Source organism: Arvicanthis niloticus, chromosome 8 (genome assembly GCF_011762505.2).
Source record: "Arvicanthis niloticus isolate mArvNil1 chromosome 8, mArvNil1.pat.X, whole genome shotgun sequence".
Classification (NCBI taxonomy): Eukaryota; Metazoa; Chordata; class Mammalia; order Rodentia; family Muridae; genus Arvicanthis; species Arvicanthis niloticus.
The window spans coordinates 63,813,679-63,833,102 of NC_047665.1; the positions used below are offsets into that span (position 1 = coordinate 63,813,679).

Consider the following 19,424-nt stretch of genomic DNA (forward strand, 5'->3'; position numbering starts at 1 on the left):
TCATGCATGACCTTGCTTGAAATCCTAACCTAGTCTCTTGGGTTCATAATAAACCTTTAAGAAAGCCCTGCTATCTATTTAACCAGTTATTACTTAGTATAATTTGCATTCAGATTCTCACTGAATCCTTGGACAGAGGTAATCTCATGAGGTAAGTACTGGTACTAATTTGATAGTCCTGTTTACAGATGAGAACCAGAGGCTCTGAAGGCTATAGGAGTGTTCTCCGAAATACACAACAGTTAGTGTATGGAAGGATTAGGTTCTGAATCCAGGTCTGCTGTATTGGTGTTGCATTAGTGGTGTGGCTGCATGGGTGCTGGAGCATTGACTTTGCTGCATCAGTGCTGCTGCATTAGTGCTGCAGCTGGCTTGGGAGGGGATGACTGATTCCTGGCATGTTCTATTGCCCAACTTCTTGTCCACACCCAGATGTAGGAGTGAGTGTAAAAGTCACGTTCTGCCTGTCATAATTCTGTCCTACAAATATGGACATCAGTGATTCCCAGAGCATAGAGTCCAACTAGATCCACCTAAAACATGGGTCATTTTCTGATTCGGTGAGTTTAATGCCTTATTTAATGTCAGTTATATTTGTAGGAGCTAGAGGCTCACTCATAAAGTATGAGCATAAAAGTATATAGAAATGACAGAAAGGTTTAAAATAGAGGGAAAATACATGAGAGTTTTAAAGGCACATAGGACCTCTCTCCAGAAGAAACAGGTGGAATGGGTCTTTAAAGTCTTCAGGGCAAGACTAACAATGTGAGGGAAATGCAGCTAAAGCAGACATTTACACGCCAGCAACCACATACCTGTAAACAGCTACTTTCCCTCTTCCAAATGCCCCAACAAGTAAATCTGAAAAAGCAAAAGACAAATCAAAATCCATGCATAAGTTTTATAGAAGAAATCAACCAACCTGAAAGCCCAGATCAGAAATGCCCTCCCAATCTGAAACTTTTAAGCAAGGACATTAGGCTACAAGTGGAAAATTCCATACCAGAAAACCTTGTTTCATGCACAAAATTATTAAAAATTTTATATAAAATTACCTTCAGGCTGTGTGCATAAGGTATGTATAAAATGTAAATGAGTTTTGCATTTATGCTCGGTTCTCCATCTCTAAGATCTCTGTGTATGCAAATGGATCACAACCAGAAAAGAAATAAGCAGAATCCTAAATAACTCTGGTCCCCAGCATTTCCGACAGACGTGGCTCATCTTAATCTGCACACAGCTAAAAAGCTGAAGCAGTGCATGGAATGTTCCGTAGTGCCGACTGCATGGTGACAGCCATGTAAACACAGGAAGAATTCACACTGCTTGTGGACACTTGAGAAGACTGTGGCACTTTGGTGTAATGACAGTATGACATCTGAAAGAGTGGCTTTCAAATGCCTTCTGCCCGAAGGACAGTGTGTCAGACACGCTTGAGAATTCACCATGGCACTGCTTTCCCGTACTCCAGATTCAAGCTGAGAACTGACAGAAAGCCTGACCCATTACAAACACTGTCTTATCTCTCTTACTGAGGACAACCCCAGGAGGCAAGGATGGTTGTCTGCATGTATGACATTCTGAGTATCAATCAGATAGCACCTTCCCTCTTTCCAGAGAGTACCATTAATGAGTTCCCCTTCAGTAAAGCCATCCTTAACCTGTTAAATCACTGGAATAGCATCCTGATGCTCTTCGGTAACAATAGTAATAATAGATAGCACACAAACAAACCCAAATACTCTACCAAAAAATTCTTTCCAGTGATTTCTTTCAGAGAGGAAACTCAAAAGTTTATCAGCAATACAACTTACAGAGAAACTGAATGTTAAGGTGACTAGATTATAAACTCACTGATGTCACATAACCAGGTCAGAGGTGAGTCTGAGTGACAGCAATGGAGAAAACCTTGACTCTTTGAGGGGCAGCAACTATCTCCATGATTTGCCCTCAGCCTGTTTGTCTCTAATTTACAGTGGTAACTCTTGGTGGAAATATACGACATTACAAATGACACTGGATAAATCTACAGAGTGTACAGAGTGTGGACTTGGGAGCAGTGAGGCCCTAGAATGAAGCACACAGTTTAAACTATAACTGGTTAAGTCTAGTGAAATAGAAGGACAAGTATATTTAAGAAGGAAGAAGGGGAAGCCCAGCCATTTGAAGGATGGCAGGAGAATTAAATCGGTGTAAGGGGATTTCACAGCAAAATGACTCAGCGCCACAGTGTCATGTTAGTCATCTTTCTACTGGCTTCTTCCCCACAAGGTTAACATTAACCATGTAGAGCTGGGAGTTGGAACTGGGCAATAGAAATACAACTTTTGCATCCAGGTTGGGTCACTTGGTGTCCCTCCATGTTTGATGAATGTCCCCCAACAGAAGAAGCCATATCTGCCCATGGTAGCATCCAGGTTTGTGATGGTCCTTATCACATTCATCCTTTCTGAGTCTCCCTTCATCTTTTCTTTATCAATATTGCACAGGCTAATTTTCCCAATATGCTATGTTTCCTAATCCCTGGCTTAATGTCTGTTTGGGGACTACTCAAGAATATAATAATTCTTATTAAATATTTTTCCTTCATAATGGGCTCAAACATCTCCTAGATCAAAACCCCAGGCAAATCCTTTCTGTTTTGTAAATATGGAGTCTGGAATTGGAGACTCAGGACCTGACTCAGAGGAGGCACTGTGCATGCTATTGTTTGAATAAGTCAAACACAAGCCATCGAAAGAGAGCTGTGTTTATGGAATTACAGAAACCACAGAGAAGGGGGCTGCAGCCTAACCAGCTTCTGCCTTAAATCTTTGAAGCCAGATGCCTCCATTCCTAAATCTTGCAGTTTAAAAACTCCGTTCAATGACTTATATCAGAACTTCAGTTTCTCTAATACCACGTGTATTCTTTGTTACACGTGTGTCCTTAGGAATATTTGTGCATTTTTTACTATTGCCAGAATATGAACTCTTCTGTGTACTCACAGGCCCCAAACCTGAGATGAGTGTAATGTGGGTAGCTTCACTTGAATCTGTATCTGTTGACATGACTAGAGACAGACAGCTCTGTTACACAGAATCAAGAGGATCATGGGCTTTGTTCTTAAAACTAAGTAAAGTAAAACATTTGTATCCAAATATTGTACCTTTAGCTAAAAATAGATTAAATTTTAAAGTTCATTTGAAGGGAGTTAATGGGTAAGAGTGTGCTTGCTCTTGCTTTGCAAGCATGGGGACCTGGAGTTGAATCCCCAGCACCCAGGTAATAAGCCACACATTGCTGTGCATACCTGTAACCTCAGCACTAGAGAAAAGAGGCAAGTGGATCCCAAGAGCTCAGTGGCCTGATACCCTAGCACAAACTATGAGCTTTCAGCTTGCGGTGGGACCTTCTCCCAAGGGCATAAGGTGGACAGCAGCAGTGTACTGGCTGGCTTTGTGTGTCAACTTGACACAAGCTGGAGTTATCATAGAGAAAGGAGCCTCCCTTGAGGAAATGCCTCCATGAGATCCAGCTGTAAGGCATTTTCTCAATTAGTGATCAAGGGTTTTTGGTCATGATGTTTGTGCAGGAATAGAAACCCTAACTAAGACAAATTGGTACCAGGAGTGGGGTATTCACATGACAGCCTAACCATGTTTTTGTGAGGACTATGGAAGAACTTTGGAACTTTGGGCTAGAAGAGCCTTTGGGTGTTAAGAGCTTTGTAGGATGTTCTGTAGGAGCTTGGAAGATAATGTTGAGAACAGTGCAAATGATGGAGGCCTGGCTTGTAAAATTTCAGAGGGAAGATTAAAGATTCTTACTGGGGCTGTTGCTATTTTGATTATGAAGGTTTTGGCTAACTGGGACTGAAGAATCAGCTGTGATTAACAAGATACCAGAACTACTAGAGCAAAAACATTGCATTACTGGGACTATTGTTGCTGGTTAGCTGGAGCTAAGAAATAAGCAATGATTAAGAAGAGACCAGCATCAGTAAGGTGAAATCTGGGAAGTGTTTTCTGAGAGCATAGAGAAGCTGTGTTCCAGAGGCAGCCATGGTTGTACTTCCTGTTGGAAGCCAAACTTGGTAATATATGAGTCACCCAGGTGGTGCTGTGAAACATGAATGGGTAGCAGCTGATGCTTGGCTCTGTGAGAGGCCAGGAGAGGCCATTGGTGAAGGTGCAGCCTCAATGCCAGTTGAAGGCCCAGGACATGCAGAGAAGTTGAGGCTTAGCACCATGAAAAGAGTCTATGAGCAGTTATTTGTGGAAGTGTAGTCCAGTTGCAACAGAAGACAGCAGTGTTTGGAGATGCCAGGACCATGAGATGACCACCAAGAACAGCAGCAGCAGTGGAGTACAGGCAGCTGGAGCCTAGAAGACAAGGTGTGTGCTATAAAATGCAGAGCTGGAGAAGTGACCCAAGGCCTTGGAGGAGCCCAGAAGATCATGAGTGCACCCCAGATACTGGACAGAGTTTGATTTTGCTTTTTATTGTGCCTGTGCCCTGATATTTTTCCCTCTTGAAGTAAGAAAGTATTTTAGTGGAGCCCACAAGTTAAGAGACTTTGAATTGTAAAAAGACTTTGAATTGAAAAGAGATTAGATATTTTAAAGAAATTGAAATTTTAATATGTAAGAATTTGTAAAGACTGTGGGACTTTTAAAGTTATTTAGATCTTGGGAATGAATAAGAAAGTAAGGGTTGAGGCATAATAGTGATGTGTTTATGTGTCAACTTGACACACGCTGGAGTTATCACAGAGAAAGGGGCCTCCCTTGAGGAAATGCCTCCATGAGATCCAGCTGTAAGGCATTTTCTCAATTAGTGATCAAGGGTGGGAGGGCTCATTGTGGGTGGTGCCATCCCTGGGCTGGTAGTCCTGGGTTCTATAAGAAAGCAAGCTGAGCAAGCCAAGGGAAGAAATTCAGTAAGCAGCACCCCTCCATGGCCTCTGCATCAGCTCCTGCCTCCAGGTTCCTAGTCTATGTGAGTTCCAGTCCTGACTTTTTTTTGGTGATGAACAGCAATGTGGAAGTGTAAGCTGAATAACTTTCTTCCCAAATTTGCTTCTTGGTCATGATGTTTTTGTGCAGGAATAGAAACCCTGACTAAGACAAGTAGAGAAAGTTACCCAATGTCATTTTCTAACCTTTACATTGTCGTGTATGAGCATGAATACTATACACTTGCACCACACATGCACATACCATTGAGACACACACACACACACACACACACACACACACACACACACACACACACATCAAAGAGAGAGGATGGGAATTAAGTAATTTTTTTAAAGTGAAAGAACATGAGATTATAAGCCCTCACAGGGCTGAAATCTTTGTGTTTGCATAGGCAAAGACTTAATGCAATAGTGCAGGTTAAAATAAATGGAAAAGGAAATAAATCTTTGCCTCTGTGGTATCAGGCACAGAGCCACATACAAAATTGAGGTCCACAACTTCTTGCTAAATAAAAGAGCCAGTAAAATGGAGATCATGTTCTAAGGGTGAGTCAGCAGCATGAAGAACTGCCGTGCTTATTCAAACAGGTTAGTGGGAACCAGAGTGGAGTTCTGCCATTTACTTGGATGTAACATAGAGGTACTGGAAGAAGTGTACACATGTGCACATACCCTCCAGAGTCTAGATGGTGATGTAGTGTCTTCATCACAATCAGATTGCCATTAGAGCTGATAACCCCAGAGGCAAACTCCTACTGATGACAGAAATGAGGACCTTTTTTTTTTTCCCCCAACTCTGTAATTCCTGTGTTTCAGAGAGGGGGTTTTCCAATTCTGAAAAAAATAAAACTAACAGGCAAAACAGGTCACATTTTTTTTTCTTCTTAAGAATGTGACCATTTATTCGGAGGCCAACAGTTATTTACCACAAAAGCATGCTTGTCTTTTGAGACCCCACCACAGTATCATTCCTGCTGGAAAAGATCTGTTGGCTAGATCTCTCTAAGGGAAGAGAATCGATTTACTGGTTTCAGTTCTAAGTAATCTGTATTTCTAAAAGATGGGACTTGTTTTAATGGGTACCATGCAGCTTCTCTCTTTCCCTCTGCCTCTCACAATGTGTTGCATAGGTATAGGAAAGATGTTTGTGTGAGTATCTACTTACACATCTATGTATCCTCTATATACACATAAATATATGCACATATATACTTATATATATGCAATATATATATGCAATACACACACACACACACACACACACACACACACACACACACATTCAGAAACAATACTTGTTAAACAATCCTGATCAGGTGGGAGTTAGTGAAGAACACCATGTTGACCTCAGGAGTCCAACTCATACCACCGAGCTTGATCGCATCCACCTTTGCCCTCTGAACCTTCTCACCAGCCACTCTGTGTAGTGTAGGCACTGAGATGATAATCCAGAGATAAAGTAATTTTGCTGCTGCTCTCTGGCTCCATAATCATCTTCTCCCCACTCCCTTATAGATAACAGGCCTTACAGTGAGGTGAGCTCATGCTTTCCTAAGAAATGCCTCAAAGGCGAATCTGAAAACAAACGAATGAAAAATGTTGCCCTTCTCCATATATACACATTAGCTGTTTTTGTTTTGTTTTTCTGGAATAAATAACTGGCAACTAAAATCAGTTTTTTCCACTTGATCAGAAAATGCTCTCCAAATGCTTCAGGCCTTTGCCAAGGTCTCTCTGGCCTGAAATGCAGAATTTGTTTTCCTTTGGAGGAAGAATGGGTCCTCTTAAGGGAACAGAAAAGAGATGTTAGCATAAATACAGGGTTAGTTGTTCAGAAAAAGTAACCCTAATAAAAGGTGCTGTCACTGGGGGATGTACCATGCTCATGTCCTTCACTGCAGTCTCCCAAAGTGTCATTTTTTAATATCTGTGCAGCTGAATCAAGCACATTAATCATCTTGTTTGTTTCTTTGTGATTTTTTTGAGACAGGGTTTCTCTGTGCAGGTGCAGCTGTCCTGTAACTCACCCTGTAGACCAGGCTGACCTCAACCTCATAGATTAGCCATCTGTCTCCCTTTTAAAAAAAATTAAAATAAATTTTATAATAATTTAAATAATTTTTTTTGTTTATTTTTAAATAAGGAGGAAGGGAAACACCCAAGTTGTCAAGGGAGCACTTGGGCTACAGAGCCTGACTTCACAAGGAAGAAAATCTTAGAGCTGAAATTTGGTCCCAAAGGCTGACTTCCTCTGGAGGGTGTGCTCAAGGTTTGGCCAGGCAGGGAGGATGCATCGAGGAGGGAGGACTTCTGAGAAGGGATACTCAGCAGTGACAGAGAGGTGACAGTGCTCCACTAAATCTTCATCCAGGTGTGCTCAGTCCTGCTGCACCTGGATGTCCCCTAGATGTGTGCGGGGGGGGGGGCGGGGGTACCAAAGAGGGGCTTCCCCTTCTCTGAGGAGAAAGGGAGGGGTAACAGGGAGATGGATTTGTAGGGGTGGGACTGGGAGGAGAGGAGGGAGGGGAGGCTGCAGTCCAGATGTAAAGTGACTAAATAAACTAATGGATAGAAAACAAATAATTTATGGAGGTATCACCATCTCTGATTTCAGGCTGTCCTATAGAACTATTGTAATAAAAACTGCATGGTATCAGCAAAATAAAACAAAAACAACAACTACACCCCGACTTCATTCAGAGTCGTTGCCTGGAGAAGTCTCTGCCACCCACAGACCTCTACTCCTTAAACTCGGGCAGTCTTTCTCACCTGTAAATAACCTCTTTTCTGGAAGCTTCTCCTTGTCCCATTATCCTGAGAAACATGCTAATCTGAAGAATGCTACAACAAAGGCCTTTAGACAGTTCCTTTTTATTTGGAACTCAAAAGAGATTTTCTGGGCTGGGAATGGCTCGGTAGGCAAAGTGTTTGTTGTACAAATATGAATGTCTACATTGAGACTCTCAGTACCTGTATAAAATCCAGGTGTGGGATGTGTCTATAGTGTCAGGGCTAGAGAGGACATTCCTGAGGGTGGCTGGTCAGGCGGGCTAGCTGTACGCCTGTGCTCTAGGTTCAGTGAAAGACTCTGTCTTAAAACTAAGATGGATAGTGATGCAGGAAATGACACATTGTCCAGCTCTGGCAGCTGATGTGCACACACAGGTCCAGTGCACCTGCACACATATGCGCACAGGATTTACTAATTTAGAGTTGTTCTGGACAATGAGAGTTGTTAGAAGAACAGCCAAAGAAACCTGGAGAGAGGGTAAAACCATGGGGACTTGGGTTCAAATCCCAGCACCCACATAAAAAGCCAGTTATGACTGCTTGTGGCTCCAGCATTTGGGGGGCAAAAATAGGCACATAGCCTAGATGAGACAGTGAGCTTCTGACTCAGTGAGCAACACTGTCTGAGGGCAATGAAGCAGAGAGCAGTAACAGAGGATTCCCAATGTCCAGTGCTGGCCTCTGAATAGGCACATACAATAAATCAAAAATAAATGCCCTAAGATAACATATATGCAAAGGTAGTAGTTGTCAGAAAAGATTAACACAACTCAAGAGGAGGCACCTTAAACACAGAAAAAAATCAAGAGATCACACATGGAAACATGGCTACTGTGTTGGTCTGATCAAAGGTTAGCATTTTTCAATGGCTACCAGTGTGTTTGACACCTGGTAAAAACCAACTGCCAGTGGTTATTGTTTATGCCTGATCTGTTAAAAAAAAAAAAAAACAAAACTCATTCAGGTTGATAAAACCATGAACATACTCATAAAAAACTGTAAGGGGAGAATTCACATAAAACATTTATGGCCAACAAATATATGAGAAGACATTTCACTTCACTAGTCATCAAAGGATTGCAAACGAGGGAAAGGAGGAGGCATTGATTTTGGTCTTTTACTTTAGAAGAAGGAGAGACGGAGACGGGGCTTGAAGCAGGACTAGTGGAGATTCATGAGTTCATGGGCCTGGCTTATGAAAGCATTTTTCTTGGAAAGTGGTTGGTTGTTTTTCAAAAGGGTTCTCATATAGCCCAGGCTAGCCTTGAGCTTGCTATGTCGCCAAGGTTGACCTTGAATTCCAGATCCTCCTACCTTCAACTCCCAAGTGCTAGGAGTACATGTATGTACCACCTTGCCCAGTTAACATTAAACAGCCCACAGCTGGATTGTCTGGTCTGATTTGGATACTCCAGAGATGTTTCCAGATTTTGGAAAGTCACAGTAAATAGGTGTATATAGGTGGTTACATATGTGTATAAATGATCGTTTACATTTAGTGCAATTTTTGATTTGTACATGGTGTCTCTCCTTGAGTTCCCTCTAAAACCTTTGAAGCCCTGTTTTAAAGGCAGTGCTGTCTGTTGGGTGGCACACTGCTGTATTTGGAAGCTGAAGAACTATCCTGTTTTGCTTTGTCACTGACTTCTTCATGCCCTTGGACAAATCTCCATTCACTCGTGGCTGATGGAGCTTTTGAAGGTCCTGAAATAAGAAAGTGACCTGAAGAGTAGAATTTGTTGGGTTTGGATGAATGTTATTTTATGTGTTCTTATATCTAACCTAAGCCCTTCCTAGCCTTATACTGTAGCTTTTCTCCTGCAGAAGTGTGTGTGTGTGTGTTTACTTCAATGTGGCTTTCCCAGCCTGTACATGTGGACATTGGGCATCACCTTTGTGACTCAACCTACAAACTCTTAATCCCTGTTTTGAGATTGTTGTTGCCCATACAACATAGACTTTCTTCTAGGCCCTGCCCATCACTGCCCCAAGGTCCATTTCTGCTAGGCCTCTTCCCAAAGTATGTAAAGACCAAAAAAAGCAGTCAAGTAAAGTTTATTTATGGAGACCCATCATGATCTCCTCCTCTACATAGTGAGGATACTAAGAGACAATATAAGACTAGACACCTGTTACAGAATGCTAGGGTTAAAATGGCAGTGTGTAAGCCTGGCAATGGAGAAATTGGTGTTCCAAGGTAGCAGAAAAACAGCTCATGTCTGTGGGAGGCCAGCATTAGGGAAGTCTCCTTAAGTTTGGTAACTGGGTTAATCTAAAAATAGACAGAGGCTGCCTCTCTTGCTATTTTATCACAACATGAAAAATATTACTGAGAGGAAGGTTATGAGTTGAGGAAGAAATGTTCGAGAAAAAAAAGAAAAAGCATGATTTTATCCCAGAAAGCAATAATGCTAACAATCTGTCTGAAATGCTTCCAAATGAACTCCGAAGGAAAACATTTATGAGCTGGAGCACAGTATTAAGTTTCAGCATTGTGATTTATAAAGGGTTTATTTTCCCTTTAAAAAAAAAACCCCACAAAAAAAATAAGAGCAGAATATCAAACAGTGAGTGTGCCTTATGAAAATAGTTTTCTGCACATTATTAGCATCCTGTGGTTGCAAGGACCACCCTTCCCCCACCCTCCACTTTTGGTGTCACTGTACAAATTGTCTCACTTGATCCTTGTCAGGGGCCATGCTGATACACAATGTGTGTGTGTGTGTGTGTGTGTGTGTGTGTGTGTGTATCCTGTCCAGCAGCTGCCAAACATTCTGGAGAAAAGTTTTCTTCCTCAGGACTAGGGTCCTTTTTCAGTTTATAGGAACTGAGTTCACAGTCCCCAGAAAAGCCACAAGCTCCCAATACTCCCATATCCTGCCGGAGGGAAAACTCGTATGATTAAAACATTATGGGGTTTTATATGCTTTCTAAGGATCATGCACCGAAGTGTGTACTTTTAAAAAAGACTTGAAAGTAAGATGGGTGCTTTGGGTGGAGGGGAAGGGGCTCAGAAGGAGTGGGAGGGAGGTAAGGAAAGGGTAATGGGGGAGGATATAATGGGAATACATTTTATACATAGCTAAATCTTTTATTAAAAATATAAACTAAATATAACTCATGATGTAAAAATTCTTCCTTAGGAAGCACCTTGGGGTATGTCTATATGCTAGGGTGTTAATTTAAAATGTTATCATGTGGTGGGTTCTAATCCCATAGGCCTGGTATAGTGAGAGGAAACAGGACATGCACCCTTGACCATAAGAGCACTTGATGGTCAGGACACACCAAGGCTAGAGCTGTGGAAGGAGCCAGCTCCGCAGCCACCTTGGGTTTGGACTTCTTGTTCACAAGAGTAGGAGAAAATACATGGTTTTTGTTGTTGTTTTGTTTTCTGGGTTTTGGGAGTGGTTGTAAGGATATGAATTACAGATTGAAAAGGAGATGGGGAAATGGGCATGGCATTTATACCAGTGGCTCCATGCTCCAGTATTGTTATACTGCAATATAAAAATAACAGTATTGTTATATTGTTATTGTTATACTCATTCCTCTGCATCTTCCTGAACATGCAGCACAAGCCATGCTTTGCAGGGCACAGGTGCTTCTAATCTTCAGGCACTAAAAGGCCAGTAACCAATTCACCAAGGGGCTTGTTAAACACTGATGTCAAGAGCTGACAGGGTGCTAAGAGGTGGAGTGCTTGCTCAGCACGTATATGGCCTTGCCTCCATCCCCAGCAAAACAGACAATAAACCTCATAGACGAGAGCCCATAGCGATACATGGATCTTGGCTCTCCTAATCACTCCTAAATTGATAACAATAATATTTTCCCCATCCTTCGTTAGCACGTGTTTAAGGGAAGGCAAACTGTGGATACTCTGCAGTTTTCCTGAATAGAAAGAAGAACATGGAGGGGAGAGAGGCTCTGGGCAGCCACCAAATGAGCTCCACCTACTTCCCAATTCCATCTAAGGCCTGGCCAGATCCCAGTTCGTGTGTCCATTTACTCTCTTATAAACACCTCTTAAGGCTAATTAATAGATTCAGATAATGATCCCTCACATCACAGGAAATAGCAATAAAATATAAATATCATATGGAAAAATATCCCATTAACAATGCAAATAGAAAGGGCTCAAGAAGACTTTACTAGTTTTTTTTTTTTTTAAATGGGCCATTTCAGGGTGAGGGTGAGCTCAGCAAAGTACTGGCCACACAACGATGAGGACCTGAGTTCAGATCCCCAGCACCAGTGTAAAACCCCAAGGTGGTTCTGTGTCCCGAGCAGCCCAGCTGCATCACTAGATATTAAGGATAAATGAGAATGATGAAACAAGACATCAGTGTCAAGCTCTAGCCTCCACATATATGCACACAAGCACACACACACTCTAACTCACATACACTCACACTCACACACACACACACTTACATACAAGCACATACACATTCTCATACAAACACACACACATATACACACCCCCACTCACATACTCACACACAGTTACATACAAGCACACATGCTCAAACACACATACACATACACACACTAACACACATTCTCATAGAAGCACACACACATACCCACATACTCATACACACTTACATACAAACACACACACTCACATACGTACCATACACACACTCATACTCACATACACACATATACATATTCATATACACACTTATATACATACCATATACACACACTCACACTCATATACACACATGCTCACATACCCACACACACATACACAGTCACACACAAACTCACATACATACAAGCATATACACATTCTCATACAAACACACACACTCACATATATACATACACTCACATACTCACTCACACACACACTCATACACACACTCACATACACTCATACACATTCTCATACAAACACACACACTCACACACATCCACACACTCACATCCACACACTCACATACCCTCTCATATACTTACACCCACTCACACACTCACATCCACACACACTCAGATATTCACATACTCACACAGTCACACATACAAACACATATATATTCTCATACAAACATACACACATATTCCCATATGAACGTGTGCATGCACGTGCACACACACACACACACACACACACACACACACACGGACCCTCTGGTAGGAAGCTCTGTACAGTGACCGTCTGAGTCATCATTTTAGAACACAGGACTGAAGCTGAAGCTGAGAGCTCGGACCTCAGCCTTGAAGCTCAGCAGCATCTTGCCACTTGCACGTGACTGGAAGAGTTGAGAAAAGACTAGTCATGATAATCAACTCAACCTCCTTCAAGAAAGCCAGGGCATGGCATCAGGAAGTTATGTCTTCACAAGCAAGATCAAGTGTAAATTACATCCCATTTTACCTAATGATCCCATGGCTTTCAGAAAAAATGCTAGTATACACCATGATGCTTAGAAGGAAATTAGTTCAAATTTAAAGGAATAGATGTCACCTTATACAGAAATATAATAGCCACTTCTTTTCTTTCACTGGACATGGGAAATGCCATAATTTTACTACTTCCAAGTTGGATGTTATTTAAATACATTGTAAAACAGACTTTAGAATAAATTGTTTACCAAGTATTTATGGTATTTTTTAGCTTAGCATCAGATTCAAGTGTGAGGAAGTTATGGTTAGTTCTAAGATTGGTGAGCTTCGGATGGAAGGCATACTGTTTCAACATGGCTCCGGGGCAAACAAGATAAAGGCAACCACAGTTCCTGTTCTTCAGGAGCCATGCTCCTTGGTGGTTGAGAATGAACCTCTCTCTCTCACTAGAACCTGGAGCTTATCAGTAAGTCCCAGGAGTCATTCTGCTTCTGCCTACCTAGTGCTGGAATTATGGGTGTGTTCCACTGTGCCTGTTTTCTGTTCATTTTTGGGTTTTGTGGGTTCTAGAGAATCCAACTCAGGTCCTCATGCTTGCAGAGCAAAACACCTTGTGGACTGAGTCACTACTCCAGGCCTGCTTGATATATGCATACCTTAACAAGAAGATAACTGTTATATCTACTGAGAAATACGCACAGTGGCTTCTACACCATCTCCTGAAGAATGGGAGCCTGGACAGTCTTAACAAGATGTCCCCAAAATGGGAAGTTAGAATGTTTGTAAGTGGCTGTGCCAGAGAAGGAAGTTATGTTGGGTTTGTTTCAGCTGTATCTAGGACAATTGTATAATTCTTGTCACCTGAGAGTCATTAAAGTACAAAATCAATCATGGTAGAAAAAATTTACAGGGTGGCAATTGGTACATGTTACAAATATGGGCTCGCTTATTTATTTAGCTCCTGGAAAATAGTTGCAAAACATTTGCAAACACACCTGTAAATATAAGAGCCTATTTGAAGGTTGAAGCTATAGAAACTAGATATGTAAACCTCTTCTTCTGTTTATTATAAAGACTGAGCCTATTTTCAAATACTAAGCACTTTATATTTCTATTTTTATATTTCTCATCACCTTCCTACCACAGTATCAATTATTTAACATATTATTCAAGGCCTTTAAGCATATATCTCCAGCTCTCTTAACTTTCCTTCCCACCCTTCATGCTCCTATCAGTTTGGGTCAAACTGCTCTAAAAGTAGAAAAAAAGAGAGTACTTCATTTTGTTTTTATCAACTTTCTTTCTTAGCATGACTCAACAACACAATAGTGTGTCTTTAATTGTTTTCTATGTATGCTAACAATGACAAATTAGGTAATGCTTTTATTGTGTTAAACGAAACAGCTAACCTTCATTATGTATATCAAGATCCTTAAAAAAAAAAAGTTTGTGTCTTTCAGACCTAGAAATGTAAGTTTTCATCTTCACTGGAATATCACTCAGTCAGAGAATTGTCTCACACACTCTACCTTGATACAATGAAAGTTTCTCAAAAGTAGGAAATTATTTTTGTCACACAGTGGTTATAACATATTGAAGACATATGATCCTCGGCTGGAGTGTCATCTGTGCCCCCTCCTTCCATTCACTTTTTCAATCTGTCTTCATCAGAATGTCATCTTCATTGTTGTTGTCATGGTAAAAACCCTTGACATGCATCTCTGGGTTCTTTTGGGTTGCTTCTTCATATAACTGTTTATGATCACCTACTTCTTTGGACCTTATTTAACTTAATTCTCCCATAGAGAGTCTTTGATTATCTTAGTAGCACTGTGGGGTGTGTGTGTGTGTGCGCGTGCGCGCGCACACAGGTGAGTATGCAACCTCAGAGGTCATCCTTTAGCAGTTGTCTACCTTGGTTTGTTCCTCATTGGTTTAGGACTAGCCAATTAGGCTAAGCTGGTTGCCGTGGAGTCTCAGCATCTACCTTTCTCCACATCCCCATTGCTGAGATTGTAGACAAATGACACCATGTAGGCCTTTTTGATGAATGTTTTAGAAAATCAAATTTAGCTTCTTATGCTTATAGAACAAGTTCTTATGACTGATTTTTCCCCAGATGCCCTCCCTGAAATTTCCCCATATTCAACCTTCATAAAAATGGTCTCCTATTATGTCTTGTAGCAAAGCCAATTATTAGATGCTTTTTGCCTCTCTGATTACAGAATTCCTTAGAGACATAGATTATATTTACATAGTTTCACTATTTTATTTATGACTAATATTAGCTACTTTATGCATATAATCTAACTTAACCCCAGATCAAGTACTATGTCAGTTTTACTAATGAAGAAACTGAGAGTCCTGGGTACTGTCACTTGTCAAGGTTCCATTGCAGCCATTGTCACCTTCAAGACTGGAACTGAGGCCAAAGAGCTGAATTATTGTTTAATTCAGTGTTGTGTCCTCTTCATGTAGAAAAGTGCTAGGCATATGGAAGGCACTTTGAATGTATTTGTTGAATAATTTTAAAAAGGGCAATATTTAAATCATGATCTCTTCAATGTCACATGATCAATATTCTGTCATTTTTAAGAATAAAGAAAATTAGTGGCTGATCAAGAAATTAGCTGAGCAATGTTTATATTGCCTGAGTATCTGTGAATAATGAATAAATAAATTGTGACTCACCAAGTTTAGCTATGTGATAAAATATGAAATTTGCTGGTTTGAACTAATATTGATGGTTTGGAGTAGACAGAGGATGTGGGGAGGGATAACAGCAGACAGATGGTAGGGGGTGAGACAGTCTATTTAACTCAGCACATTACAAGGTTTATTTTTAGCATTCTAGTAGCCGTGTGAACATTTGGTGTCCAGATCTTGATTACCAAATATCACTCCTCAAGAAAAATGAGAGGAAAGAATCATGGCTTCTTAAAGAAAGGTTGACTGTGAGGTCTACAAAAACAAAACAAACAGCAACTACAACAACAAAAACCAGCAAACAAACAAAAACCCTACAAAATCCTGGAGTATTGTGAGATGTTTTAGGGTATGGAAATACTTATAGAAAGATTGGCAATGTCAAAACATCAGTGAAACCTATGAGTAGGTTTTCCCAGTCACTCAATGTAGGACATATTCAACAACATAAATAGACATAGGAATGGAATATGACACAAAAATTAAATATTTATGATTCCATTTATATATGTATATACATACACACAAATAAATGGTTGTATATTTCCTATATTAGAGTTACAGTGAACAAATTTAGATATAGAATGAATTTAGATACATCAGTTTGTCAGTAATAATCTGCAGGCAAGGCTCATTTATGGTTGCTAAGGTTAGTGAAAAAACATAGGAGACAGAAATGTCCATAGTCTAACAGTATTTTTATAAAGACTCACTGTAACAGAAAACAAACAACTCTCTAGCTAGGAAACTTGGAAGACAGCCCCTAACGCAAGCAAAGCAGGTTTGAGAAGACAGCAGACTTCACACTCCCTGGACAGGATGCATCTGGAAGGGTCTAGCACCATTGGGTGCTATTCGTGTCAAATACATGACCTCAGCCTCATTCTAGTTAAACATCAAGACAAAGCTAAATTTGGTGCTCTTCAAAATGCCTGGTCAACACTCTTCAATGCATCCAGGTTGTGACAGTTAATCAAAAGCCAAGGGAGTGTCAGCAGTTGAAGGAAGAGATCCCGACAAAGTCAATGCTGGATCCTTCATTGGATTTGGAGTGGAACGAAAGGATGGAAGAACCAAAAATACTTAAGTGCTATTAAATCTCTAACAGATCTATTTATTAGTTGATGGCTATTGAACTACAGTGATACAGGATGCTGCTTGAAGGGGATTCCAAGTAAAAAGTACCATGAGGTGTGAGTATCTTCATAACTTTCCTGGAAATCTAAAATTATCCCAAAACTAAGACAAAGTTTTTTTAGATATAATTTCACCAAATCTTTTCATTATTATTATTAAGTCAGATCCTTAGTGAGCTGCACATATGTTATGGAGGCACCAGTGTGTCTATTTCTGGGTTATAAGCACAGATGCTGTGGCTCAAACCTTTGGAGAAGCAACTCGCATACCTGTTTTCTTTCTAGACAGTAAAAGTGTGGCTCAGAGATTCCCAGCTGCTAAGCCCCACTGGGTAACACAGCTTAGAAACTGAAGGCTGGTACCTCTCTATTCCTTTTGGCTCCACGCAAGGTCAAGATCTTGTCCAGTTGAATTAATTCAATTCTAGTTAAACTCAGGTGCTATGTTTCCAAGAACAGTAATATTGTAATTTCTTTTGTAATGTATTTATTTATTTTACATATGTGAATATACCTTGGCTGTCTTCAGACACTCCAGAAGAGGGTATTGGATCTCATCACAGATAGTTGTGAGCCACCACATGGTTTCTGGGAATTGAACTCAGGACCTTTGGTAGAACAGTCAGTGCTCTTAACTGTTGAACTATCTCTCCAGACCGAAGGAGCTAAAGGGGTTTGCAACCCCATAGGAAGAACAACAACATCAACCAACCAGACACCCCCCCCCCCAGAGCTTCCAGGGACTAAACCACCAATCAAAGAGTACATATCGAGAGACCCATGGCTCCAGCTGCATTTGTAGCAGAGGATTGCCTTATCTGGCATCAATTGGTCTTGTGAAGGCCTGATGCCCCCGTGTAGGGGAATTCCAGGGCAGTGAGGTGGGAGTGGGTGGGTGGGTAGGGGAGCACCCTCATAGAAGCAGGGGAGGGGATAAGATAGAGAGTTTGCAGAGGGGAAAGTGAGAAAGGGGATAACATTTGAAATGTAAATAAATAAAATATCCAATAAAAAAGAAAAAAAGATACTGCAATTTCTAATGTGTTGCAATGAATTCATGAGCAGCACGCCTCAGTAGGAATGTCATATTTGCTTTGCTTACATGCCTTAGAAGCATGATGAGAAGCAAACATAAACTTTCACTACAAAATTTCAATGCAGTTCAATTAAACTTCAAATTAGTGGCTTTAAGGTCCTTAAAGTTTAGGAAAAATACATTATTCCCTTTGGCTCAAACCTCCTCTTTATTTCCCATTGTGTAGAGGTAGGCCTAGCTTCTCTCTCTCTCTTTCTCTTTCTCTTTCTCTTTCTCTTTCTCTCTCTCTCTCTCTCTCTCTCTCTCTCGCTCTCTCTCTCTCTCTCTACACACACAAACACACACACACACACACACACACACACACACACACACACACACCTCTTTCCCTCCTTCCCTCCCTCCTTTCCTCCCCCAGCACTCACTAAAACAGATGGGCCATTTTATTTCATTGAGTGTAATTGTCTGAAATGGCTTCATGATATAATCACCGTATATTAGGAGCCTGAACAAGACAATGATAGTTTTGGCCCTCAGCCCATGTTTTCGCCGGTTTTTATTGCTTGTGAGATTTGTGTTCCTCAGCAGAGCCTGCCCTTCCCTCTTCCATCCTCCGATGCCTGGGCTATGTGTTTGGCAGGATGTGTTGCTATGCAATCCTGGTTAACAGGATTAGACGAGATCACTGGATTTTAGGATTCCCAACTATCACAGCTGTTTCTTCTCTGGCGTGTTTTCACTCAATTAATGTACAGGGATCTTCTGGTCAGCCTTTGGCTTCCAGTGAGGCCCCACGGAGAAAGTTAAACACTTCTCCATTTTGGTTTTCAGATAAAAATGTCTGTGGTTCCTATTTACGTGTGCCAGTGGCAACGTGTTTTACACACACAATAGCTAAGACATGTGACTTGTATACCATAAACATGAGAGTGAAAACACGCACCTTATTTTTATAAACTAGTGTCTAAAGTTTTGTACTTGAATCTCTCCTCATGTGGTCTGGGCTTTTCTCCACTATCCTGCATCAATATCTGAGTTTCCTCTCAAGCCCACGTTTTCTTAGTCTCTCCCACTCCTCTGTGTTAGACCTCCTCATCCCCATGACCAGTCTGCCTTTCATCTACACAATTTACAAGTTTCTTTCTCTCAATTTCCATTGTCCTCATAGAAGATGAGGTCTAGTTAGATTGTAATTACATAGTCAAATGGCTAAGTGACTGGGAATTGTGTGCATTGCCCATCTCTGCCAACAAGTAAAGCACAGACAGCCCTGAGGGAAGTCCCTGATACCACATCTCCCACCCAAGGGTGGCAGTGAGGAGGGGTTAGGAGTGGATTGTATCATCACAGGGGGTAGCAATCCACAGGATATTGGGGAACTTTCTGCTGGAGGCTTACTAATCAGAGGGCTCACAGTAGCTACCACCTGACTCATACT

General features: G+C 41.0%; 1 protein-coding gene across 2 annotated transcripts in view; it reads right to left on the reverse strand.

Annotated features, from left to right (window-relative positions):
- Itga8 (integrin subunit alpha 8) overlaps window positions 1–19,424 on the reverse strand; it is a 176,138-nt gene that overhangs the window by 85,900 nt on the left and 70,814 nt on the right. For both annotated transcript variants that reach the window (XM_034510971.2, XM_076939497.1), the window contains exon 14: window positions 816–861. In XM_034510971.2, coding sequence (XP_034366862.1) covers window positions 816–861 — 46 coding nt within the window. The remainder of the gene's footprint in view (window positions 1–815; window positions 862–19,424) is intronic.